This window comes from Strigops habroptila, chromosome 7 (assembly GCF_004027225.2).
Source record: "Strigops habroptila isolate Jane chromosome 7, bStrHab1.2.pri, whole genome shotgun sequence".
Taxonomy (NCBI): domain Eukaryota; kingdom Metazoa; phylum Chordata; class Aves; order Psittaciformes; family Psittacidae; genus Strigops; species Strigops habroptila.
The window spans coordinates 15,934,002-15,960,547 of NC_044283.2; the positions used below are offsets into that span (position 1 = coordinate 15,934,002).

Consider the following 26,546-nt stretch of genomic DNA (forward strand, 5'->3'; position numbering starts at 1 on the left):
TGCAAACAGCTTTATAACGTGCTGAGGAGAGGGAAGTGAGCAGAGGAACACGGACTTCCACTCTGCAACAGGCATCAGCTTCATGTTATTCTTGCTCTGTTCATACTGTATTATAGCTACTCTGGAAATTCAGCACCTGGCCTCCTCGCTAATGTTTATGCAGTTAACTTTGTATACAAGATGTGAAAGCAAAACAAACAGATTCTCAGTACAACTGATATGAAGTGTCGATGAGATAACACCGATGTCTTGTCATCATACTAACTGCATCTCTTCCACTTTGTTTTCTTATTCCAGTTTTTGTATATGTATCACATACTGTAATTCTAAAATGATCTGTGAAGTCTGATGAGAACAATTCTCCTGTTTGAGAGCCAAAAGAATTCTCCTGTGCTGCATCTGACTCCTTTCCAGAGAAGAAAGCAGAGATTGGGAAAAGCAACAGCAAGAGAAACAGGAAAAAGAAAACAACAATCATAAAGTTCCTGAAAAAGAAGGAATGGCAATGGGCAACTTTGGGAAATTTTAGTTTTTCCTTTGTCATCTTTTTTTTTGTGGAAGATCTCTGTCCCTATAATCCAATTCATCTATCAACTACAACATCTACTGAAATCAAGAATGCAAAACATAAGACTGCAAACCGTGCAAGAATAACCAGACAACACACCTAAACAATTCTCTCGGAAAACACCAGAGTGCACTACTGCATAGTTGAGATGATTTACAGGCAGACTAAACATTATTATTGACACGTGCATTTGGTCTACTTCACACACTGCAAATGGTGATTTTCTTAGTTTCAGGTACTTGATTTTAAGGCAAACAGACTTGATGCTCAGTGTTCCTTAACACCTGAATTTCGTGTTGTTTTTCTCTGCTGTCAAAACCAGGCTAAATGAAAATAGGTATCAAAAGACAGTGGTACTGAACACAAATTTATCCAGGATGATGCACTCGACTTAATGATGGGATCTGCCATCAAAAGATACTTAAGAAAACTGTCTCTCATTTGATAGATCATCCAAGAGCGTTTTTCACACTCTAAGGAGACACAGATGCTAACAGAGGTGTTCATTATTAAATAACCAGAACTTTTAAGCTTTCTTTTCTGTTTCCATTGTAACTCATATAATCATTCAGGCCAGAAGGCACCTTGTGAGGTTTGTAGTCCAACCTTCTGCTTAAAGCAGGGTGATAGTGAATTCAGACTATGCCGCTTAAACTTTGTCTACTTGGTCTTGAAAAACTCCATGGATGGAGATTCCAGAGCCACTCTGGGGAGCCTGTTCCTGTATTTATCCTCCTTACAGTGAATGTTTTTCCTCATACCAAGTCAGAACCCCATCTGTATCAAGTTGTGACCATGATTTCTTTTTCTGCTATCACAAAAGCCAATGAAGAGACTAGCTCCGTATTCTCTATAGCCTCCTCATACACACTGGGGGGTAGCTATTAGATACCCCTAAAGCCTTCTCCAGGCTGAACAATACCCACCCCCCTGGCCTTTCCCCACAGGAGTGTGCTCCAGTCCTGACTATTCTGGTGGCTTTCCATTACACTCACTTCAGTCTTTCTTGGATCTTAACTATGTGTGTTACATATGCATCCTTTTACACACAAGTTCTCCAAATGCATAATTTTACTTTTCTTTGAGGCTTACCGTGTCAGAGTAGTGAATATTCATGATGCCTCTGTGGGAACTTGAATGTGAGGCTCTTGAGGGAGGTGGACTACCTCATATTGCACTGAATTAACAGCAGAGGCAGCAGGCCTGGGTATCAGGGGTCTCCCTGGTTGCAGGAATCCAGACAAATGTTTTTGCCTGCTGTTCCTGTCAAGAAAATAAAGACAAATTCTACCTCCACTTGAGCGGATTTCCTGAGGTGCTTACGTATTATGGGGACTAATAGGTTAAACTAAAATGAATGGAACAGCAGGTTTCATTCATTCATGAGGTACTTGAAGGTTGCATTAGACTCACCACAAACACCTCTCTATTCATCCTTTCATTAATGAACAGCACTTTCATACCAAGAAGGTAACTGAAATGACACGACTGTATGTTTCTAGTGCTAAACACAATTAAATGGTAATGTAGCTGATACAATCACAGCGCTGTTACACTAAGGTGGGGGATTTCAGCTACCATCCAGATTTTAAACATTTTGAAAGCAAGATCATTAAACTGACTTGTTGAGGGTGCATAGTATTGCCTAATGAACTGCAGTCCAAGTCATGCATCACTTCAGTACGAAAATCTTCACGTATTTGAAAAATACAGTGCCTATATTTTGGACACTGAATGTTTTACATAAAGTATTTCCTGAAAGAGGGGCCTCTGGTGCAAGACTATTCGATTTCTAGTTTCAGCAGTGAAGCTTCAGGTGGTCATTTCAGACTACTGTCTGTCAAGTGCAGAGCCCTGTGCAGCAGAGCTCTGCTCTAGTGAAATGAGGCAAGAGTTCCCCAGGAAATAGTGCGCTAGCACTTTCGACATCTACTAAGTGGAATCAACAATGGCTGTGTATGAAAGACTGTATCATCAAGAGTTCTACAAGTGTCAGACAACTTCGCTGCCTTCTGTGCTCCATGCATATACATGAAAGAGTCTTCTGTTAGTAAACCAATGAAACCTCCTCTTTTCTCCTGCTATCAGTACAGTGGGTGACGGATTCTCCCAGACTTCTTTAAATGCAAAACACTGTCTCATTTTTGAGGGCATCACTGTTGTAGGGGATACTATTGCAAAACAGTCACTGTGCAGCATGGATTTGTTTCATAAAAGAGAAGTTTCAAAATGTTTTAAAAACACATCTCAAGGAAACCCTCAACCTCCCCTTAATGTTTCCAAATAGTTCCCATTGTAATTGATGAATTTAATTGATGTTTGCAAATCAATTACATTCATTTCTATGCCAAATAAGTGAATAGGTGTACTGCTATATTTTTTCTATACTCACTGCACGAGAGCCTGGCAAAGCTTTTAATTGAAATTATAAATTAAGATTAACCACATTAGATTTATGGCTGACAAAAATACAGACTTGAGTTTGCATGTGAGGAGCAGCCAAGCTCTGTTTCTGCACTGATCCCATGTTCATTGCTTGGTGTTCCTGTCCATATCTTTTCAAGAGGGTTGGGAACAGAAAATTATTCCAGTTTTTCATCTGGTATAAGGTACAAAGTTTAGTGATTAGACAATTACAATCTGGAATTATCAAGTGAGAATTACCAAGCTGTGAGTAAAGCTGGAGAAGTACTTAAGTGTAACACCCAGCAGAAACTGTTGACAGTAAATATAGAGCACTACTAATTTCTGTGGTATGAAGTTTTTCCAGTTATATCCCTGCTGTGAAGCTCTCTTGGGAACACAAGGGATTATTGTTAAAAAATAATCTGAGTACAAATCTCTGACAACAGGCTATTAGGTCTGCTTTGTGTTTTGATGAGATTTATGCAAGTGCCCAAGTGTATAGATATGAATTACCTTTCAGAATGTTTACTGAACCCAAACAGTAATATTTCCACTAACAAATGCTAATAACAGTGAACTCTGCAGATGCATCACAGATGAACACTTCTAATCTGCTATCTTTGGAAATGTATTCTTACATTACTCTTATTTCTCCAATCCTTCCTCCCTGCTGTCTGTAACTTATCATTGTAATATAAATGTAATAACACTGAAAATATTAATATTAATGAAAACATGTTCACAGTGGGAAAGTAATGACTCAAGCTTGTAACTTCTCTCACACATTTTACCAACAATCTCTTAAGAAACAAGTATCAAATACCACGACTTTATACAAGTAGCACCATTTAAAATTTTAAGAAAGCACACTGAGTATGTTTTCATACATTTTATTGTTTGCACTAACTGTAGCATCATTTACAGCTTTCATCTCCAACACATTGAAGAGAATCAGCACACACAAAAACCTAGTCAAGTTCAGCACTCCTGAAGTGGAACCTTGGTTACATAAATGCTGTACACCTTGGTGTGTAACAGACCTAGAACAGTTAGTTCATCCAAACACTTTAAGTACAGTCACTCCAGCTTCATGCATTTTTCAGGGCTGTTAAAAAGTTTTATTTTAGAAAAAAAGCTACAAGATTTACAGAGATGACTCATTTTTAAACCAAAATTCTTACGTCTAAATTATTAAACTACACCAAGGACCCTTCTTCAGCTGTAAAAATTTTGCTCTGCAAGACAAAGAAGAAAAAAAAGATTAGTCACTTTGCTGCATCAAGCACAAGGAAGATCAGCAGCAGCCTAAACACTTGCTGGTTCACACCTCATCTATTCCCATTTCTGTCAAAATTTTGCCAGGTTCAGTCACCAGTTCCTGGCTCTTTCTGAGCTGAAATGGAAGTGGGTATAAAACCAACCACTTCTGTGAGGGCTTTGCCTTTTTAAATCCTGGCTGAAAACCTGAGACTTGCCAGACAAGCGCCCGCATGCAATCCCCTATTGCCTCTACAGAAGCTTGCAAACAGACTCACAAACCAAGACAGTCCATTTGGTTTTACTCATTTCTTTTAGTTGTTTATGAACTCCTTAAAATTAAAATGGTTAATTATTACCTAGCCATTTTGATGAACAAGCTTTATCCTCTCAATTTCTGAATATAAGTTTAAATTGTTCTAGCTGATGCATTTGTTATTGGATCTGATGCATTTGTGTTTATCTTACTTCACTGGCTTAAATCTGAAGGTCAGAACAAGAGGGAAGGAATGACAGAAGGCAGAAAACAAGCCCAATTCAAACAGGTAGAACCATAGAATTACTAGCAGATACAACAAACATCTCAGTACGCACTGAAGACCCCACAGGAGGCTGTGAGGGAGTCCTTAGCTAGCAGCCATCACTGGAGTTTACGCTGTCCAGTCCCTCAGAAGCCACAGTACAGGCTTTGCCATGTTAGATTTTAGTGAACAAGCCTAGACCCTCCCTGTCCACACCCCTGAAAGACCCGCAGGATCAAAATAAAACAAAATCACAACAGGATTATTCTGGGGTATATTCTGCTGTGCTTCAAGATGGGAGTTTTACCTGAAGTGAACCCTTAACCTCTGAAGATTCCAATAATGTAGGAGCAGAAACCATGCAGGGATTCCCAGCAATGTTCCCGGGCCAGTTTCATTGCTTCTGTTTCATTTTCAGACCCTTGACCACGTTGGGTTGGTTTTATAAGAGGTAGTATTGGAGGTTTCAATATTTTCTTAGCCGAGCTTTTCCCTGCTCCACTCCCAGAAGTGGAAGTTTTCTGGACTGATTTGACCTGGTTTGCTACATCTTCTGGCTCCACACCAGCAGCTATTTGCCTCATGAGAGCTGCTGAGGGAGCCTTTTGACACATAGTGATCTTCAACACTTGTGTGGATTCGCAGGCATGCGGGAGCTTTCTAAGTTCCATGGCGATCTGGTTCCAGTAAATCTTTGGGTTGTTTCTGAAAGCACGACAGACTGATGGCTTGCCAGTGAATTCACACCAGTAGGTCATGCCTTGGCTTTTGCATTCAATTCTAAGTTTCATTTCCTCATCCCCACTCATGCTCATTGTGCAAACATCTTTGGTTTTAGTCCGAAAATTGATTACTTCACCATTGCTTCTTTTCTTTGGCTTCACCTTCTGTCCCAATCCTCCCATGCCACAGATCACTACTAGGAAAAGAAGAGCAAAACTCTTCATGGTGAGAGGAGTTGACTGAGATCCTTGAGCAACACGATCCGAAAAAGTGGAAGCAGTAAGCGGCTGCTCACAATTTAAAGGCTTGGTGCACAAAGGAGCCTCTTACCAGCAGAACATGGGATGGAAGGTTTATTTTTTTAAAAATAAAAATAATAAATCACACTACAGTAAGCATGTCCCATAATTTATAGCTTGAGGGAGTGTCAAATAACCTGTGAACTCCCAAGAAGGCAACAAGACAAATCTTGTAAATGCAGTTAAATACAGAACGACAGTTGTATAACCGAGAAGCACATTTCTATCCAGGATGAACATGTCATACTTGATTTTTAACAGATATTTTCCATTCTCCAGCTGCTTTATAGCTAGCTATCTTCATGCCAGAGCTTGTAAGACCATGTTGAAGTAAAAAAAGACAAAAGTGCCATAGCAATCTATGCAGCTACATCTGGGTGATTAAAACGTGTCTTACTAATAAAGGCTGATTTGTGAAATGGGTTTTCTGTGGATTTGCAGAGTAAGGATCCAACATTAGCACTTCGTCAGCACATGACACATGTCAGCACAGTGGGGACACGTTGAAGAATCAACTGCACATTCTTTGAGCTGTAAAAGATTTTTAGACTTGCAATATTTAAGCATAAGGAATAAAGCTTTAGCAAAATAAGGTATTACAGCCTCAACATAAACCAAACATTTGGAAGTTTATCATCACTGTCACACCATGGGTTATTTTCAGCCAACAGAGCAAGACAACAGAAGTAGCTTATCATGGGTCTCAGCAGCAGGGAAGAGACCCCAGAGCATGTCAGATATTTGTGCTTTATCACCTTCCACCTTTTTTCTAAATAGATGTTTTCCTGTTCATAATAAATGAGCTGTAAAAATGCAATAAAACAAAGGCAAGAGAATAGAAATATTTTAGTGCAGAGTCCTGTACTAGCAGTTTCTGCTGCAGCAACTAAAAGCAGAGCTAAGGAAAATCATGGTAACTCTCCTGGCATTCAGGATGTCATGAGAAGAATCCCTCCCATGCTTCTGCAAGCCACGGTACATTTCTGGCTAATAAGACCCCAGCAGACGTTGCTTTTGAAGACATGTACGATACACCAAGTCTGACCTGAACAGCTTCTGGAATGCTGAGCATATTATTTAAGTATGCTTGAATAACTGGAGTGCTAGAAACCCTGGGTATAAGAATGGCCATACACAATGGAATAGCACATCATTTTGCATACCTAGCTGTTCAATAGGTACTGATAAAGAAAATAAGGGAAAACCATTCATTTAACACAGACAGTGAAGCTGAACAGAAAAATATAATTGCAAAAGGTGCTTCTCTAATACTTGACAGTACAGTCCCTGGCTGTTGTGGCACCCTAGCTCATCTGAGAGTTGTCTGCTTGAAGATGGAGCCACTTGGAACAGCCATTTTGGGTAGCCTGAACCTCGTTCTTCCAGTGAATGTGCCATGAAGTTCCCCATGACTAAGTACCGTTTGACAGAGAGAATAACATAGCTTTCTTTTCATCTCCTCTCTAAGGCTATTTCAATAACATTTTTAATAGAGGTCTCATTTCTAGCTTCTTGCCATTTGTACCTCCTGACTGTTTCTTCCAAAGGACAGTGGTGTGCCTCTCCAGTCGTAGGAGTCTCAAGTCTTAAGAGAAACAGCGATGGTACAAACCTACTTCAGATTTACAATTCACTCTTTTATTGTTTTCTGGAGGGTCTTCTTGCTCATCATCCAGCCAGACGGAAGAATCTTGTTGCCCACCTCACACTTCACCACACCTTCATTACAAGACATCCCTACTGCAAGCACTCAAATGCCTATTAATATTTAACAAATGTACTATTTACACTTGGTTATGGCATAACACCACTCACAGTTCCTAAATTAGAAACTAAAGCCATTCATCTCTCTTGTTCTAATAATTGTTAGAGTTCGAAACTACTTAAAAGTTATTTTATGCCAGTTTCAGATCTTTTGTTCTGAAAATTTTTAAAGTGTAATCATGAAAACAAATCAGACTACAAGGATAAGAAAATACCAAAGCTTGGACTCAAGAGCTCTGGTATATTCATGTATTACAGTTAATACGTTACTGCTCAGTGCTTGCCTTGCTCCCATCTGACATGTGCGTCCTCTGTCTGCTGTGCTTCACATGAAACAGCTCATGGTCTGTTGTATCAGTGGAAAACAGCTGTCCTTTTACAAGTTCAGTCAGGATGCCAGCAGTGAACTATGGGAGCTGAAGAACTGGCAAACATTTAATTCTGCTGTCACTGCTACAGCAACAGCAACAACAGGCAAGCGGTAACATCTTGAGCACTTGCACGTTACGTGGATATCTACAACTCATTAGCTCGAATCCTACCATCTCTGCATAATCTTTGTGGAAGCTGGAAGCTCCCTCATTCAATGTTCTTTCAGCCCTTCCGGCTCCAATTCTTAGTCTCTTATGTTGCTTAAGCTAAAGTCATTAATAGAAGTCAAATATAGCAGAAATATTTAATCATGGTAAAAAAATATCATTTTCATAAGATGTTAACTCAGCGCAACTCTTCAGAGACAGGTCTACACAACAAAACAATTGTGAATCAAACATCAGGTAGTTAAGCAACTTCTTTTTTATTTAAATGAACTGGGAAACTGGGAATTTTCTCAAATTAAAAATAGAAACTTTTAAAAATTTGCAGTTCTGAACATTACATATACACATATGCTACATACTGGCAATTAGAAATGTTTCCATTTATGACCTAAAAATGAAAAGTTTAAGGTTATTCCAGGTTAAAGACTGGTATCACTTTTCAGCATGTCTTAAAAATTACATGACTGTTTGACAGAATTACCCCTACTTCAAGCCAATGAACCTTGTTGGAAACAAAGTTAACAATACTGATTGATATATGAAGAGACACTATTTTAGATCAATATACACAATTAATTCACTCACCTTAATGTTTTACTCTAGTAACAACAGAGATACTTTTGGGCCTTGTTGATGAATTCTGCTGTTAACTAATTCAGCAATGCAATTGTATGCCTAAATTCAAGGCAGTAACTCTAGTAGTAGAAATGTTACCTCCAACTGTGAAACACATTTGAATTTCAGTATTAGAAATCATATTTTGAAATTATTTAGCAAAAATAGTATCGCTGCCCCCTGAAAGAGCCACAGCTTAACAGTGGTACTATTAAGAACATCACAGAAGTCAATGTGAATGAGGAAAAGGGAGGCAGAAGACATAAAGCATTCTAAAAATCACCCACATATGGCATTTCTCATGCTCTTTTTGAGTACTACTGAACTCTAGAAAGCTTAGCTTTTCCACTATATTATGCATCACGGACACTCCCAACCCTCCCACCCGAAGAGTTTCAAAACAAACTTCTCCAAAAATGTCCCTTTTAGGTCTACGCTGCGAAACCCACTAAATATTAAATAATTAAAAAAAGAGGGAGAAAAACAAAACTGCAACTGAAGTTCTTGGAGACACAAAGAGACACTGTGGATCCCATTACACTTCAAATTTAGTCCAAAGTGATCATTCAAGAGCACCAAATAGCAACACTGATCATGCTGGTAAATTCATTTGTGAAGAGCATTATACAATATTAAAATCTTAACTAAACACTTAAGTTTTAAGAAAAATGTATATACAAAAGTCTCTGTATACAAAATGTATTTTTATGTAAACGTGTATGTACTGTGTTTAACACAAATCAACAATTTAAGAACTTGACCAGTTATCAGAGGATTGCTAGGTAAAGACTGTTAATCTAATTAATTTCTATACTGTGATGTAAGGTAAAAAGCCCAGTGTAAAAAAGTAAAAAACGAAAACCGTTTTAATTTAAGCCTTGAACAGTGGTATTTAAGAGGCAGTGCCCTGATTGCAAAATATTCTGCACAGTAGTTTATGGCATAACATTCAATAGTACAATTGGGATTTACAGTACGGGCGACATAAAACAAGTGGCTCAGGATTTGGAAGATGAATGCAAATGCCAATACACTTGGAAGAATAATGATATATTCCCACAGAAGAATCTCGAGCCTCATTTACATAGCCTGGAAATAAACACAAAAACAATTCAGGGAATTTTGATGAAGACAGAATTATAATGTAATTTACATAGAATCAGGCACATATTTTCACATGAATATCAATACAGTTCAATAAGTATCTTATTTTTATTTTTAAAACTTACAGCACTCATGTTACAGAAAGCAGAGCAGCCTTCTTAAAAATAGTAAAGTAGCAACAGACCTAGAATTGACTTTAAAAGCTCATTACTTACCCCTTCATGTTTCCAGTATGTGTTACCACTGTTCCACAGAGCTATACAAGAAAAAACAAAACACAAACCAAAACCATCATTTTCTTTTGCCCAGGAGTGGAACAGAAATACCGTGTCTGACTAAGGCAAGACAAGCTCAGTTGGCACAAACTTTTCTCAAACTTTTACCCACTTTATCAAGAATTTTTCAAAGAGGAGTAAATAGATTCATGATTTTCTCCACCAACGTTTCTGGTTATCTTTGTTTCATGATAGAAAGAAATGCCTGGATTACTGTTCAACACCACTCCTTTGAGAACTTAATCCAGCCTCCAATTTTGCTCTCCCAAAAATGGTGGCTGCATTTGAGGTTATTTGTATCTTTGACATGTTTATAAAAACACCTGTGTGAGATACCTATACAAATATAAATATACCTTATACAGATCTCATACTTGTATTTACATAGCTCGCATTTATAAAGAAAAATAATTGCATCTCTTTTCCAGCAAAATAATCCAGCTGATTCTGAAGGACAAAAACCCCCTACGGGATTCTTTACACCTGCAAAAGTACAGGTGTACAGAAATCTTTTCAAATTCATACGTCTCAAAGTATCTCCCAAAATAATTTATAGGAAATGAGAAAAAGCAAGGACAGCATAAGAGTGAAGAATTTGCCAAAACAAAAATTAGAAACAAGACTCTATTTGCTTTGGGAATCCCAGATTGAGAAATTCAAAGCATGTACCTCTCAATTAGCAGTTTTTCAAATTATCTCATTTAGCATATAGAAGTCAGCATTGCTGAATCCTTATATTTTATTATGGAAGCCCATTTTGAGTAACTTAAAACTTAAAATTTAGGAAAATAAAGCCACGACTGAACTAGTGGGTCTTTGTTTAAAAGATTATTTTAGGTTAGTAATTTTTAGCTTATTCAGGAACACTGAATTGACCATTCATCAATCACTGAAATATCACAGAAAACATGCTATCAATGTCAAGAATGTTAACATTCATATTAAAGATTCAAAGATCAGAAAGGCACTTCTAAGGCCTGAGCAATTATTAGTTTCCTCTTATGTAAAATACCAAAAGTCCTTAGCACTGAGAGTCCTTAGGTATGCCAGAAGCACTTTTGAATTAAACACATTGTAGGTTAATTTAGGGAGTACACTTAAGTTGCAGAACATATCATGACAATTGTGATCATAAGTGATCACTAAAAATATTGTTAAATGTAAATATTTCCTTCAGAAGGAATCAAGATTTGGTCAGCAAATTAACTATTGTAAAACACAGTTCTAATAAATAATATACATCTGATTCAGCCATAAAATCTGGCAAGCCCTCCAAACTATGAGCTCTCTTGGTATCTACCCATTACTGAAGGAACTTCTCTGCCAATACTCTCTACCTATACTTTCAGTCACGAGGTTGCAAGTTAAGGCACAGTGAGCTACGGATCTCAATCATAAATTAGATCCTTCTTTAAGCAACTCAGATATTTTGCAAACCTAAATATCAAAGCTGTGGGACACTCTATGTTATCCTTATGGAAACTGAAAGTCTCACAATAGCTAAGGTTTCAAAGCACAGAAGTTGTAGAGACAGAAGAGAACCCAAATCCCTCCTTTTTAAACATAACTCAACTTTCTTATTTTGTGATGTTACACTAGTTCTACCCATGCAGAAACACCCATTTTCTCTGTTCGTGTTTTCTGCATACCCTGGACCACCTGCCTTTTCCATAGGAAAAGTTCCTCTTGTCACAATCCAAAATATAAAACAACCTGAGACTAAGAATGCATCCCATCCTATCACTTTCAACTACTATCAGAGTATTTTAATATGTTTATCAATTTAGGACCACGCGCTGGGCTAGATAAATACCTAACTACCTGCATTTTAAGATCAAATTTAGGCAATTGCTTTGTTAAGTTGCTGGAAATTACTACAATATCTGCTGCTATGTAAAGAATATTGGAGAAATATAAATCATACAGCATTTGCTATAGTGAGTAATCATGCAAAAAAACCCCATAAATAGAGAACACATAAAGTGATTCACTTTAAAACGTGCAGAAAATTGGATAGGTGATTAATACAGTAGATTAAGTAAGGACACATGAAGGCATGCAGTTTCAGACTTGGTTTACCTTGTAAAAACAGGATTGTGTATACCATATAAATGCTCTTTATGATAACCATTATTACCATTTTCCGTACTGTAATAAAATAAATACACCAAGAAAGACCATGTTAACTATAAAATGTGCTATGTACAGTATGGCTTCTAAGACATGTACATGGATGTTGGTATTATATGAAAAGATAAACTGTGTCTGTACAATAGAATATACTTTTTCTTTGTAACATTCAGGAGTTATGGCATCATTATAATTTTTCATTTTTAAATATTTTTATATATCCTCCAAAAATTAAGTATTTTGGTATTCTTGAGTTGGATACTCTAATATAATCTATATTGTCTGGTGAAACAGAACACGTTACCTCATTTGAAGTAACAAGTTACATGAAAAATATAAACCCTCCCACCAGAATGAAGTAATTTTAACAAATACCAGCAAAAATGTCTTACGTTTTCATGGGTATAGTTTCAACACTAAAAAACACAGAAAAGGAGGAGTAATTAACTAGATACTAATAAGTGAGTAATTTTAGCTGTACATGCCTGTTTCTGCTCTACTGACTAGTAAATGTGTAATGAAAAATGACCAGTGTGAAAACTGAGAAATGCAGTGCACAGGCTAACTGAGCAATGAGCAAAAACAAGGAGGAGAAAACAGTGAAAACAAAACTGATGGGAAAATGTGCAAGAACAGTTATCATAAAGTAAAATGCCAAGTCCCTGAGACAGAGGAACTGCAATTGAAAAAGGAAAGACTCGTTAGGAATAACTAAGACAGTAAGAAAGCAAATAATTAATGCAAGAAGATTACAAAGCAGGCATAATTCACCTTAACAGGTTACTCAGCAAAGCTAATCACTTATACATTTGGAATATATTTATAGAAACACTGTACACAAAGCTCTGAAATAAGTTTCTCAAAGTCATGGCTGACTCTATCTGCATGGAGCCATAGCAAGTCAAGGCAACCACATCCCACCTGCACGAAGCACTTTGCAGGCACCAACCCAAACCTGCAATACTTTACAAGAACACACAGTTCTAATCTGACCACGCAGAAGGTTTCAAGATTCTAGTGCGTCCATGTGAGATATTACAAAAAACATTTCAATCCATGTGCCATTTAGCTTATTTAGGAGTATATACTTACTCATCATATACATCCTCTGTATCCATTCTACGATAGTATTTGGAGAGTTTCACAGCAAAAATTATGGCAGGAATTAAAAATATTGAAGAGCCTCCCAAACCAAACCAGAAGGTATTCTGAAACAAAGCAAAAGCCAGGAAAAAAGACATCACAGAGAAAATTTATCAGAAAATTACTGACTTCTTGCTTGATATTCTAATCATTGTTACTGGAAGAACACAGTCAAAATTATCGGCACTGGTCATATGGATTATCTGAAGCTCCTCACACTAGCATGGAGCAGGGCATGGTAGTATTCTCCATTGTCAATGTGAACTAAAGTAAGAAAAGCACTGTCCTCAAATGTAACCAAACAGAAATGTGTCTGAAGTTGCTCAAAGCTACACAGCCATAGTGCCCTAAGAAGTTATTTCAATGTGTTCAGCCTTGGGCTAGAAAGTAATTTTGTGTCTCAGCATTAATTTACTAGTCATATTTTTTCTTTCTCCTTTCTTGGTATTTTAAAGTATTTATCTTTCTTGAGGTTCTTTATCAAAAACCAAGTTTCCAACACTTTCTCAAGGTACTTTTAAACTTGCTAACTGCAGCCTCTTTGTGTAACTAATTTCATTATCATACAGTTGAACTGAGTTATCACCAGATGTTAAAAAGATCATTTCTCAAATTTGATTTGTATTGGCTGGAGGCATTTTGACTTTTAAGTGACTCAGCTAAGTTCTACCATCAGGAAAACCATGGTCCATCTCCTACCAGATGGTTAGTGGCTACACGAAAGAGCACAGAAGCTCTGTAACATACAAGATAATCAATGATTCTGCCAGGTTAGGAGGTTTACACGGTGAAGCATTATCAAGGTTAAGCATTTTGTGGTTAAAGCACTATCAAGGTTCGAATGCTTTGGCTTTGATTATACACATTTACTGTTGGTATGATTAGGACCTTGCTACAAATGCCATAAAGCTAAGCAATAGCTAGGAGATGTTTTAGGTAGTTTCCAGGCATGCGGTTTCTTATTCTCTTTTTAATACATACTGTCCTTTTTCCAAGCTCTTTGGGCAAGATGAAAAGCCAATACTGCCCTTATATATTGTAACCAGTCATGCTCCAAGTCTCCACTGTACAGGAATGAATCAAGGTCTGCTACAAGTCAAGTAATAAAACCTCATTCAGGTTTTCTAGAGTCCAGGAAAGATACCTGAGAAAGTTTTTCCTTCCTATTTCTCATTCCCTCCACTTAAGCCAGAAATGGTTACAGCTGAAACTTCAGATCTTTATGCTTTTCCATTTCAAGGTCATTCAGAATCAAGTAATCAAACAGAAACCCAGCTACTTTTCCAGAACTTCTATTCCAAATCAGTAGTACTGTATTTACTTTGCAATTCAAGTTGTAAGAAATTTAGTAAGCGCAGATAATTTTACAGCATTCTTGCTAATAGAAGCCTGATTTTACAGGGAACCTAAAACAAGTCCAGCACTGGTTTAGCTTTGGACTTGATTCAGATCAGAACATTTTTTTTCCCTGCATAACTTTGAATGTGACACTTTATTACCATACTTCAGAACAGTCTAGCCAGAATAATTAAATACAGATGTACGTGCAAAGAATTTCCCACTGCCCCAATTCTAACAGAAAACATTCCTTACCACAGAATCAGTTATATAGCTGCATAAAAAAATATCTACTGCTGTATCTATCACATTGGCAATAGGCTTGCATGCTGCTACCTCCATGGCAATCTGAAAGACATTAAAAAAAATACATAAATATATAGTTCAAAGTATGTAGCAGAATAAAACAAGAATCTCAAAGCTTGCTTACAGTTACAGATGCTGTTTATTAAATTGTTATCTCTCACCCTATCCAAATTCCAGTGGGAGTATGCTATCAACTGAACATCTTTAAAACCTCAGCTTACTTTCTTAAAGGCTGCAGCTGAAGAAAGAAAAATAAAACAAGATGCTAATGACATCAATTTGAACTAAGCAGGGACAGGCTCAGTGCAGCATTAGCACAAATGGTAGATTTCAGGCTAGCCCTGGAAAAATGATACTATATTAAATTTACGTTTTATTCCAATCAACACAACTCATCATTTCTGTTCTATTTCAAACACAACAGAACTATTTACAGAAGACAAGTTTTCCCTTTCATAGGAAGTACAGATCTCTTACAAATTGAAACTATAAAACATACTATCAAAGTAACATGATCATTATTAGCTACTAGCTTTTTCACATTCTTTTCAAACGCAGCTTTTCTCAATGAAGTTAATGTATCTCACCGACTCCTTGACCCACTCAATGTATTGCTCAAAGTAGCCAACTATGGTATCCATGTACTTTTTTGTCTCCTAGGAACAAACAAAAGTTAAGTGAACAAAAGTAAGTGAAACTTTATCTCCATGACATCATAAATTAATGTACTTCAATCAACTAAAGCTCACCTGGACAATAACTAGAGAAGCGTTGTTATTTATGAGAAGCTGGGCAGCATTAACAGCGCTTATGACATTTTTCACCTTAACCTGGAGAGGAAGAGACAGCATTTAATAGAAATAAATCCCTTTCGGGCTGTTACAATGGCTCTGCAGCTACTGTTGGGACCCTATGCTCTTTAAAAACCAATGTTACTGTCCTATCAAAACATGCAAATCCAGACAGAACATGAGCCAGCCTATAGATTTCAGATCACCTGACAAAATTCTCTCACTACTAAAAAAGGAAGACATTAGTGTTACAAACAGTATCTTTTCCTGGATCCTATGCTACCAATTGATATACTAGATCAGCTTTCTCTTCCATTCTCTTTCCTTTCTGTAAGAGTAGAAATACATTCATCAATGTAGTGTATACATTACATACACATACAGTGCACAGCAAGAATAGAGTGCCTATATACTATCACAACTCTTAATTACTAGAGTATGATTCTATACAGCTAGAATATACTGCTGATCAATATCCAAAAGGATTGAGACACTTCTTCAATGTATGCACAACCCCACAAAGTCTCTTAAAGAACACACACAAAGGATAACATACATTCAGCCTGGAACTGTAGAGATGTTTCTCAAATATACTTAAGTGTCAAACACCATCCTTTTCTTATCAGCACCTGATTTCATGGCTTCCTAGCCCCACCTTCCAGGTTCAAGTCACAGATTCTAAAAGAATCCTAGCTCGCCTGCTGCTGTGGATGGGTGAAAACCGTAACGGGAAGAACTGAGGCAGGTATGGCCCATCAAGCTGTTGTAACTATGACTCTTAAGTGCTAGCTAGCGTGGCTGGATTCTTGCTAGTAGAGCCAAGGCAGGCTGGTGGCAACAGAAAGCTTTGCTGCCAGAAAAGTAACCGTCCTGTTGCTTATTCTCCCAAGTCCACCAGAATGTGAAGGCAGCGGGTCCCATTGTGTGGGCATGAGCTGCTACTTAGAGGGGAAACACGGCTGTCCTGGGGAAGCCTATATACAGGTCCAGGCCCCCACAGCAAGAATGATGCTGAAGAAGCAGGCAGGTAACAAGTACAGTGCTAAAGAAACAGGCCCCCAGGAGCTGGATGTTGGACAAGAGGTGGTTAAAGACATGCTAAGCTCTCTTTTCTCAGTTGAATTTTTGTGTTTTACTTCTTGGTTGTCTTCACACACACCCCCCCACACACACACCCCCACACCCCCCCCAAGTTATGCATTCAAGGATTCTAGAAAACACAACTACATTTTTAGGAAAATGAGTAACACACCATATGGGACTGTGCTGAAGTCTACTTTAGCATGTGACAATTCGGTTTATAATTCATACTTCAAAAAAATTCCCCAACTTTTTCTTTTCTTTTTTTTCTCCTCTGTAAGGAAGGGAAAGCCAGGGTAGAAAAAGCTGAAAAGAAATATCTGAATTCCTGTTACTACCTCAATGCAATAACAGAACAGCTAGAAATAGAAAAAGCTGTACTGAAAATATATGCCCTGCATATGCGGCGAATGGATTTAAAACACATAAAAATGTTCCTGTTGCCAGAAAGAAAAGCTTACCATAAGTTCAGACGATGTCCTTTTCAGTAACCGGATGCTCTGATTTAAAGTGCTCTATTAGAAAGGAGGGAAGAAAAAAAAAAATTCAAGTCATTACTACAGGTAAGAGCCCATCTGTTTCAATATTATATGCATACCTTGATCTTCTCTAGATTATTTTGTATAATACAATATATCACAATATATATAGTAATGACAGTTGTATTAAAATAAATACGACTTTTTATAAGAGCAAGTAGTGACAGGACAAGGGGTAATGGCTTTAAACTGAAAAAGGGTAGATTTAGATCAAATATAAGGAAGAAGTTCTTTACTGGTGAGGCGCTGGCACAGGTTACCCAGAGAAGTTGTGGCTGCCCCATCCCTGGCAGTGTTCAAGGCCAGGTTGGACGGGGCTTTGAGCAACCTGGTCTAGTGGAAGGTGTCCCTGCCCCTGGCAGGGGGTTGGAACTGGATGAGCTTTAAGGTCCCTTCCAAACGAAACCATTATATGACTCTTAAAAATTGTGTACTGGAAGACTTTAGATTTAACCAAGATTTATTTGGAGGGAAGAGAGAACAGTTAAAATCAGAACCAAGCATTCAGAGAATTTTATATTGTGCAATTTCAGAAGGGAAAAAGCACTTACCCTAGCTTTAACATATTTCTTGACAGTCAGTTTTGTAAAAGGAAAAAGAGATGAGAATAATTAGAAGTTAATTAGGAAAAAACAGCATAGAATCAGAGTGGAAGAGAAGACTTAATGCTTTTCTACCAGAGGGCTTTGATAGGACAGGAACACTGTATCAGATGATAGGATAAACTTAAAGTCATCATGTTACCTGGACGAAAAAGCAACACCTAGCATATACACAGCTTGATACTAAAAGCCTGGCAAAATCAGGCAGAAGCAGCCCTTTCACATCTTTTATGGCATCAATAAAACTATTTTTCTTTGGCTCTAAACACTACTGTCAGGAGTTTTCAATTCTAATACTGTTAGGTGATTGCTAATTCCAAGAAATACAGTTGTGAAAGTGGTAACTGCTTTTATTGACAAAGACAAATGCTAAGCAAAAAAGAAAATGAGTGAATTAGGGTTAGAATTTTGTAAATTTCTCCTGTTTCCTACTTTATTCGTATATAATCAAAAATAGACACAGAAAAAAAAAATGGGGAAGAAAAAGGTCACAATTTTAGAGAGCATTATAAAGTAGTAGTATTACAAGTAGGAAAACTATTTATTAAACATGTACTTTAACCAGATTACCCTTCAGTGACACGGTGAAAATGCAATCTGTGCTTATATAATAGCAGAAGTCCAGCTTTCTGTATTTAAGAGATTTAAAGATTCATTATTTTCTACAGCTACATTTTAGTATTGCTTTAATATTTTACCATAGCTTGCTCTAGTGGAATGACTTGCTGGTTATGAATCATTCGAATGCTGTTTGCATGTCCTTTTAAGGCATTTTCCAGTGCTCCTTTTGGCTGCAAAAAACACAATTATGCAGTATTGTTCAGTAGTCTCAAAGCTTTCCAACAAAGCAAGAAACAATGAAAGTTGCACATTATCCTCATCCATTGCAGAACAGCTGATGCTAACAACGGGATACGGCAAATTGAATTCCTCAACACAAAGAGAGGAAAAATCACCATATTAATAATTCAAACCTCAATAACCAAACCAGATATATTACACTGCTTTTCAGGCTATAACATTATCAGCACGGATTTAACTGGAGAGAATTTTCACATGGTGCACTAAGTCATTTTAAATACAGAGGCAAGCACATTGCCCTCTCACTCACCCCAAGAACCCTGCAACATGGCACCGTGGCTGGGGTGAGCATCGCCCAGGCACGGGTACTTGCTTTGTATTGAGCTCTGTGGGCAACACCCTGAGGCACACTCTGCTTTCTGAGGGGCACAGAAGTTTAAGTATTTCCAGCCAGTAACTTGGAAACACATCTGTGGAAGTTATTTTTCATTTCTGCAGCTCCTGCCTTTCAGTCAGAAGATATGAGTATCTTCTGTGCGCTGATTTTCAAGACTGACTGCCTGCCTGGAGCTCACACTTGCTGCAAAATACCATGGAATTTGATTTTACTCTCAGAAATATATTTCTTTTCCATTTCCTTTTGATGGCAAAATCACTTGGCTCCCTGCATACATACTGAATACATGCTGCTCACTCTGTTTTGAAAGTGTACTAATGGCATACCTCAGAGATGTGTGTGCTTCCTGTAAAGTGTTCATGTAAGCGGTCAGCTGTGGCACTGAGCTTCAGGATACTTCATGTCCTGCACTGACAAGCTGAATTCCCTTACCTAACACCTGTGGGTGGTATTGCTCCCTCCTCTATACCCTGACACACTGGTTTGATACAACTTTTATTCCATTTGCTCCTTCCAGTATAAAAACATCCATTCAATTTTGTGTAAGGTGCCAGAAAATGTAAACTATAACCCCATGGTTAATTAATTCCAAAAGGTTTTAGTTTATTCTTTAATTGATGGTTCTTGTAAACTTCCAGAGTTAACACTAATAACAAAATAGGATTACAAAATATTCTTGGAAACCAGTATCAATTTTGAAACAATCTAACTTTTGTACTATGTCTTTTTGTTGTGGGGTTTTGGAAGGTTTTTATAGACATTTCATAGATTACACTAAGGAAGAAATAAAAACATACACTGTGACAGTGAACACATTTAATATCATATCTTTCTTTGTCTTCTATATGAAGAAATTACTCTGCCTGATCTATTCTCAATTCTAATGCTTCCTTTAGATTCTATTACCAAAAATAATGAACACCCCCCCCAAACAACCCTATCTAACAGTACAGTATATTTTCCTTTATGGAGCTATTTAGAATATACCTTTAAAGAGACACCTCAGAGGAAAGTCTATGTAAGACATAATGCATTTGAAGAACCTCAGCTTTCACTTAGAAAATAGCCCCAAAATATCAGCAAAAACTCCCCACCTGTATAAGGTGCAAAATGGCACAGTAAAAGTTTAAAAATCAAAATGAACTGTGGCCAAAGCTACTGGTATCTGTCCAAGTTAGCAGACAAACTACATGAGTAAACAGGCAACATGTGGCTCACTCACCGTACTTGGAGAGGATGCTAACTACAACACAAAAAGAGCTGTGAGCAGTCTAAACTTGACATGAGTGCACACATGGCAGAAAAAAGCACCAAGAAGTGTGATCAAATTATATGCAGTAAGCATACCAGGAGCCTCTACTGGTGCCTTCTTCTCCCTAAAGGAGGGATGAATATCTGATAAATTCCAAGCAGCATGGTCGCACTCTGCTATCCGTGTCCCTTAGTGATCCAAGAGATAGTAGCACATATGCAGCATAACTCTTTCTCCTACATCGCAATGCAGGCATCTGTCTTGGGCCAGTGTCCAACCTCGTGGCCAAGCTATGACCCTCATTTTGAAAAATAAATATGAAGTGACCTTGCCATTCATACAAACATATTAGCTGAATATTCACTGTCTGTTAACACAGCTGTGTCATTCTGCAGATTCATCTGCAGGCAATGCCGTAGCTGTACCCTCTGACCATTGTCCATGTGTCTGCATACAAAAAGCCCTTCAGAGCAGACAGGATCTCTTTTGTGCATTCTCCCGCCACAGTGGAGCCACAGTTCTCATTAGAGCTCTTATGAGCTGCCACAGTATTAATTTTATTGCTAATTGCAAAACATTCTGCTCAGTAACTGAAACAAAATTAATTCAAATCATCATCTTCATCACAGTCTAACCTCTTTACTTTTTCCAACTGGGACCCTAAAATGTAGACAGCATAAACAGGAAATACTCAGAGTATTCCCCTCATTTCTTAAGCAACCAGTGGAATTAAATAAATTACACTTCCAAAGCAGAAATTGTACAACAGTTAGCATACAAAAATCAGTAATTAGCAATATTTAAAATACAGTTCATATCCAATGTTGTTCATGAAAGCTTTTCCTTACGTGACAATGCATCACGTATGTAAGGGTCTGAAGTACAAGAATTCTCCCACGGGAAGTCTAAATGCTTGGCTATGTATTTATACTTATAAAGCATATAAACGATAAATTTCATGTATTGTTGTATTAGTGAATTAAACTTACCAGCTGGTCTGCTCTTGCTTCTAAGTCATTAGCAAATGACAGAAGACCAACTTTGGTAACACTTTTATTGATCTGAAACAAGACATGAACAGTAGAAGAAAGAGTGTATGTTGTTGCTGCATACAAACACTGCACACCACCTACTCTGTCTACCCTTTATTTCTTTAAATGTTTATTGAGCTTAACTTCTGAAGTGCTTTCACTCCATGTTTTGAGATTCTCCAAAACACACCCTTTCACACAAAAGCAGATTTTTCTCCATTTTGCCCACTGTTAAAAGCAACGTTTCATTTTATGCTTTGTCCCAGTCAAATGTCAGTTGACTACAGTCTCACCTCCGCCAAATATGCTGCAAAGTTTATCCCTTCTATTCCTGAAGAGCTGAAATTCAGAAGATTCTCCTTCCCAATTTCATCCAACAGAATGATTTTGCTGAGGTTTATCTGAATATGTTCAATTTTGAGAGCTACATCTTCTGTATACTGAGAGGGAAACAAAACAAAGCATATAAGCGGTTTGCGCCCAGTGCATATTCATCTATAGCTGCCCCTCCCCAAGCACCTTGCTTTTGCTGACTTATCACTTCCATGAAGAAGCACACATCGATTTTTGCTTACACCAGTTGAATTCAATTAACTTTGATGGAATCCACCAGGTAATGTTCTCCCCTTCCCTGCAGTATCCACACAGTCTAGCCATGCCATGTTCTAACCTACCCATGCATCTTTCATACCAATGAACTACTTGCCTTCCGTTACATACATTTAAGCAGGCTTCTCTGATAAGATGTTAGTCCCTCCTAAGAGGAGACTGAGATAAAACTGAATTCTCTTTCCTCTCCAGGAAATGTTATCCTTAAATTTTTAAATTCCACCCCTGGCCCTAATCAAGGAAACATAGAGAATTCAGTGTCTCTGTCGTGGCCAGGACAGACACTGTCCACTCTGTTTGCCACAGGACTAAATGAGACTCTTCTAAATTATATTTAGTGGGAACTGAAGAGGACCTATTCATCTTACCTGAAGTCCTCCTCCATGGCATCCAAATCTATAATGTTACCTGTCCTGCACAGGCCACACAGCAAAAGAGGAATTTGGAAACCTGACTTCCTTCTGAGCCTCCACCACCAGTCTGTTGTGGAAACTCAAAATAATTTTCCCTGTTCATTTTAATTGTGTATTATTTGGGGCAGGGATTGTATCTATCAAGTGTGGGTACAATGCCTGGCAGAATGGAACATAGATCCCCTAGGGGTTGCTGTAATGCAGATCAGTATTATAGGCAACCCCAGAATTAGTAGAGTCATGTGATTATAGAATCATAAAATCGTTTGGGTTGGAAGGGACCTTAAAGCTCATCCAGTTCCAACCCCCTTCCACTAAACCAGGTTGCTCAAAGCCACATGCAACCCGGTCTTGAACACTTCCAGGGATGGGGCAGCCACAGCTTCTCTGGGCAACCTGTTCCAGTGCCTCACCACCCTCACAGTGAAGAATATCTGATCTAAATCTACCATTTTTCAGCTTAAAGCCACTCCCCTTTGTCCCCCCACTACATGCCCTTGTAAAAGTAATGACAGTGAAGTCATGTATTACAGCTTAACTGAAAAGATTTTATTTTATCCCAACCCCTTCCACCAAAATCAGAACCATTCTTAGGAGTACAGTATATCGTATCCTGGATCAATATAAATCTGACTGGAATCAGAAGAGAACACACCAAGACAGACATTTATCCAAAGAGGAAGACTCTCATTAAACACCATACGCTGTCTTCGGAAGATGCTAGACTTGAATCTTCTATGCAAGTTTCAAAATTAAAACCAACATTATTATCAGGACCATAAAAAAAGCGTATCAGAAAACCTTCTGTGGCCCACTGAGACTAGTAAAGAACATCTTACTCGTAAATAGATTCCTTTCTTTCAAATTAGCTTGGACAGTTCTTGCCTCCTTGCAGGAGATAGTGCATATAAAAACCAAAATCCCATAAAACCCAGACATGCCACACTGTGTTCAAACACCTCTCCAGCCTTCAGAAATACTCATGCACTCGCTCATACTTTCTTTACTTACCATACTAATATTTAGAAATTCATTGATATTGAACAGGTGTTCTAGGTGAAGGGAAGTATAAATTCCTTTGTTTTCCTTACAATCACTGCAAAAATAAAAATACATACATCAGCCTAAGAACCACCTTCAGCACCAAGTGTTAAGAGAATTATTCACAGTTTTTTCATATTCTAATGAAAATCAACCTGATGCAAAATATTTTATCTTTTTTATATATATATTTTATACTCTATAGAGTTCAACTAATATTGTTATATGTATTACACTAACACTACCTGTAATAACTCACGCTTTTGCTACTGATTCACTGGAAAATCAGAATGTCTTCTGGAACATGTATCATTTTTGCATATGCTTTAAATATCAAGCATGGAAGATATGACAAAACCAATACACATAAACTGAATTAAATCTTGACCATAACTTTAATACCTGTACACTTTTTCAAAAGTCAAGTTAATATTTGGATTTTTAAACAGGATGCCAGAAAGATAGTTTTTCCAGTGCTGATTTAGTAAGTAGGGAGTATCCAAAACCTAGAAGATAGAATTCAGTAATGTTACTATAATTCTGAGTTTTCAATTAATGAATTTATTCATATGCAATCTTTTGACACATACCCACATCTAAGCTTATCACCCACTAATGGAAACACAAGCAAACCAGCAAATTCAACCTCTCTGGTGCAGAAGATGAATATTAAAGCTGCGCTTCATCAAGAAATGCTGAATTCACATTAAAATTTATCTCCACAGGAAGACAAGCATGCAGTATTTACACTGCACGGCAAATTAAACCAAGAAAGGATGAATGTCTCTATTTGGTGTGTAAGGGAAAAGTAGAATCAGATCCAAACTCACTTCAAGTGTCCCAAAAAACCACTATGCCATACATAATTGACAAGACCATCAGGACTCATGGGGATTCCAGTCATTGTTTAATAACTTGCATAATTTTACCTTGAATAAAGTTTTATCTTCAAAGGGTTCACAGACCAGTTTTTCTACATTTCCACCTGTGACAAAAGTGAGCACGACTACAATCATCAGCACCCAGGAGAAAAGAAAACTGAATCCAACACCACTGAAAAAAAAATTGAGTAAGTTTTTGCTTTTGAAGAACAAAGTATATATACTTAGGGCAACAGTGAAGCCAACAGTTAGCAGCTATAATATGACAAGTGGTAGATGGCTGAAAGACTTCTATTTTCCAAATACATTCTTGCCCTCTGAAACATCTTGCAAGTTTCAGCACTGTAAAGTCTTCAGCTAAATCACATTTAAAATGCACATGCTTGTATTGGGTGTGCAAACTCTTTTAAGAATTAAGAGCCTCAAAAGCATATAATTTTCTTTTTAAAATACAACTCTCTGGCCTTATGCTTTCAAAAGTATTTTAGACAAATTTCAGATACAAGCTTCTCTTGCACCTAGCAGAAACGACATTAAACCACTACTAGGAACTTCCAACAGCAACCCCCTAATTCCTAAAGTGCTCTGAGAAAGTCAAGCGTTTCTTAACTCCTTGCATGGCTTTTTCTCTTTCAAGCAAATGCTCAAGTGCACTAAAAAGCTACGAAACCTCTTTATATTTTCAATTACCTGTTCCCAGTTTTTGCAGTTTCTAAATGGGCTGTCCTTGTTTCTGCTGGGTTAGAGATTAATTTTCTTCTTAGTAGCTAGTACAGTGCTGTGTTTTGGATTTAGTATGGGAAGAACGTTGATAACACACTGATGTTTTATGTTGTTGCTAAGTAGTGCTTACTCTAAATCAGGGACTTTTCAGTCTCATGCTCTGCCAGGGAGGAGAGGCACAAGAAGCCAGGAGGGAGCAGAGACAGGACACCTGACCCAAACTGGCCAAAGGGATATTCTATACCACAGAACATCATGCCCAGTATATAGACCGGGGGAGTTGGCTGGGAGCCACTGATTACTACTTAGGGACGGCTGAGCACTGGCCAGTGGGTGGTGAGCAATTGTATTGTGCATCACTTGTTTTCTTTCTTTGGGTTTTACTCCTCTCTCCTCCTCCTTTTCATTATTATTATTACTATTATTAGAATTATTTTATACACCCCCCATTATTAAACTCTCCTGATTCTCCTCCCCATCCCACCACAGCCAGGGGGGCATGAGCGAGCTGCTGTGTGGTACTTAGCTGCTTGCTGCCTGGGGTTAAACAACATTACACAGAAATACGTCAGCTATAGCACTTGCCTCTGAACAGCAGATTCAGAGATTTTATCCTTCAGCTATAATCCTCAGTGAAAGAGAACACAAAATTCCCAAGACCCTCAGTGGAAGTACATGAGATCAGTACTTATTTTGTACTGATTTTTTTTTCCAACACATATATATAGGAAGCATAAATTCTTTTAATGCATATGCCCTTCAAGAAAATCAGTAAAAACAACCTTTTACAGGTACCTTTTTTTTGTTTTTCACCAATAAGTGAAACTTACGCCATGAGGAAGTTTCCTCCAGTGTTGGAGATGCAGCCTCTGGTTGTTGGAGAAGCATGTTTATCATAGCCACAGGTGCCACATAGTAATCCAAGACAGTAGAAGATCAGAATCAGGACCACCATGCAGCACAGAATGAGGCAACCCAGCCACCTAAGGAATAAAAGCTATGGCTATTTTCATGCACAGAATACACCAGAGATCTGCAGAATACGTCAGGCAATTCTATATTCCCAACTGGCCCACTCAGGGTTCTGTTTGAGCAACAAATATTAGCAATGAAAAAATTGTTTTCTTACACTCGCATATATTTTGGGACAGAACATGATCAATGTTGGATAATAGACAGACCTCCTGAAGGATTGGAGAACAAACATCACAGGAACAAGGTGTTCCCAGCCTGTTACTACAGGTGGACTATACTGTGGTAAAGTGCTCCAAGTGGAGCTAATAATGACTCAGAGGAGGCAGATGCTCAAACAGTAATTTACTCAAGAAACAACGGAGAATTTATGAATGTGCACTCACCATTGGTCATGAAGTACATAACTACTCTTACTGTAAGGCT

General features: G+C 37.8%; 2 protein-coding genes across 12 annotated transcripts in view; both read right to left on the reverse strand.

Moving 5' to 3' along the window:
* Positions 1-5,065: 5,065 nt before the first annotated feature.
* Positions 5,066-5,730, reverse strand: FGFBP2 (fibroblast growth factor binding protein 2). Its single transcript, XM_030492378.1, has one exon. The coding sequence runs from the start codon at positions 5,697-5,699 to the stop codon at positions 5,073-5,075; it is 627 nt and encodes a 208-aa protein (XP_030348238.1). The 5' UTR covers positions 5,700-5,730; the 3' UTR covers positions 5,066-5,072.
* A 3,802-nt stretch (positions 5,731-9,532) lies between these two features.
* PROM1 (prominin 1) overlaps positions 9,533-26,546 on the reverse strand; it is a 62,947-nt gene continuing 45,933 nt past the window's right edge. For 3 of the 11 annotated variants that reach the window (XR_003992288.2, XR_003992285.2, XR_003992284.2), the window contains 16 exons: positions 25,979-26,131; positions 24,474-24,597; positions 23,947-24,050; positions 23,515-23,599; positions 21,775-21,921; positions 21,440-21,511; positions 18,699-18,791; positions 17,950-17,967; positions 17,321-17,374; positions 15,738-15,818; positions 15,576-15,644; positions 14,938-15,030; positions 13,294-13,409; positions 12,151-12,877; positions 10,012-10,052; positions 9,533-9,781 (listed from right to left, as the gene is read on the reverse strand). Coding sequence is in view for 5 of the 11 variants with exons in the window: in XM_030492376.2 (XP_030348236.1) it covers positions 10,034-10,052; positions 12,151-12,219; positions 12,594-12,617; positions 13,294-13,409; positions 14,938-15,030; positions 15,576-15,644; positions 15,738-15,818; positions 17,321-17,374; positions 18,699-18,791; positions 21,440-21,511; positions 21,775-21,921; positions 23,515-23,599; positions 23,947-24,050; positions 24,474-24,597; positions 25,979-26,131 (1,303 nt within the window). In the remaining 6 variants the exon portion in view is untranslated. The remainder of the gene's footprint in view (positions 9,782-10,011; positions 10,053-12,150; positions 12,878-13,293; positions 13,410-14,937; positions 15,031-15,575; positions 15,645-15,737; positions 15,819-17,320; positions 17,375-17,949; positions 17,968-18,698; positions 18,792-21,439; positions 21,512-21,774; positions 21,922-23,514; positions 23,600-23,946; positions 24,051-24,473; positions 24,598-25,978; positions 26,132-26,546) is intronic. The other 8 variants (XR_003992289.2, XR_003992287.2, XR_003992286.2 and 5 more) reach the window with 4 other exon arrangements.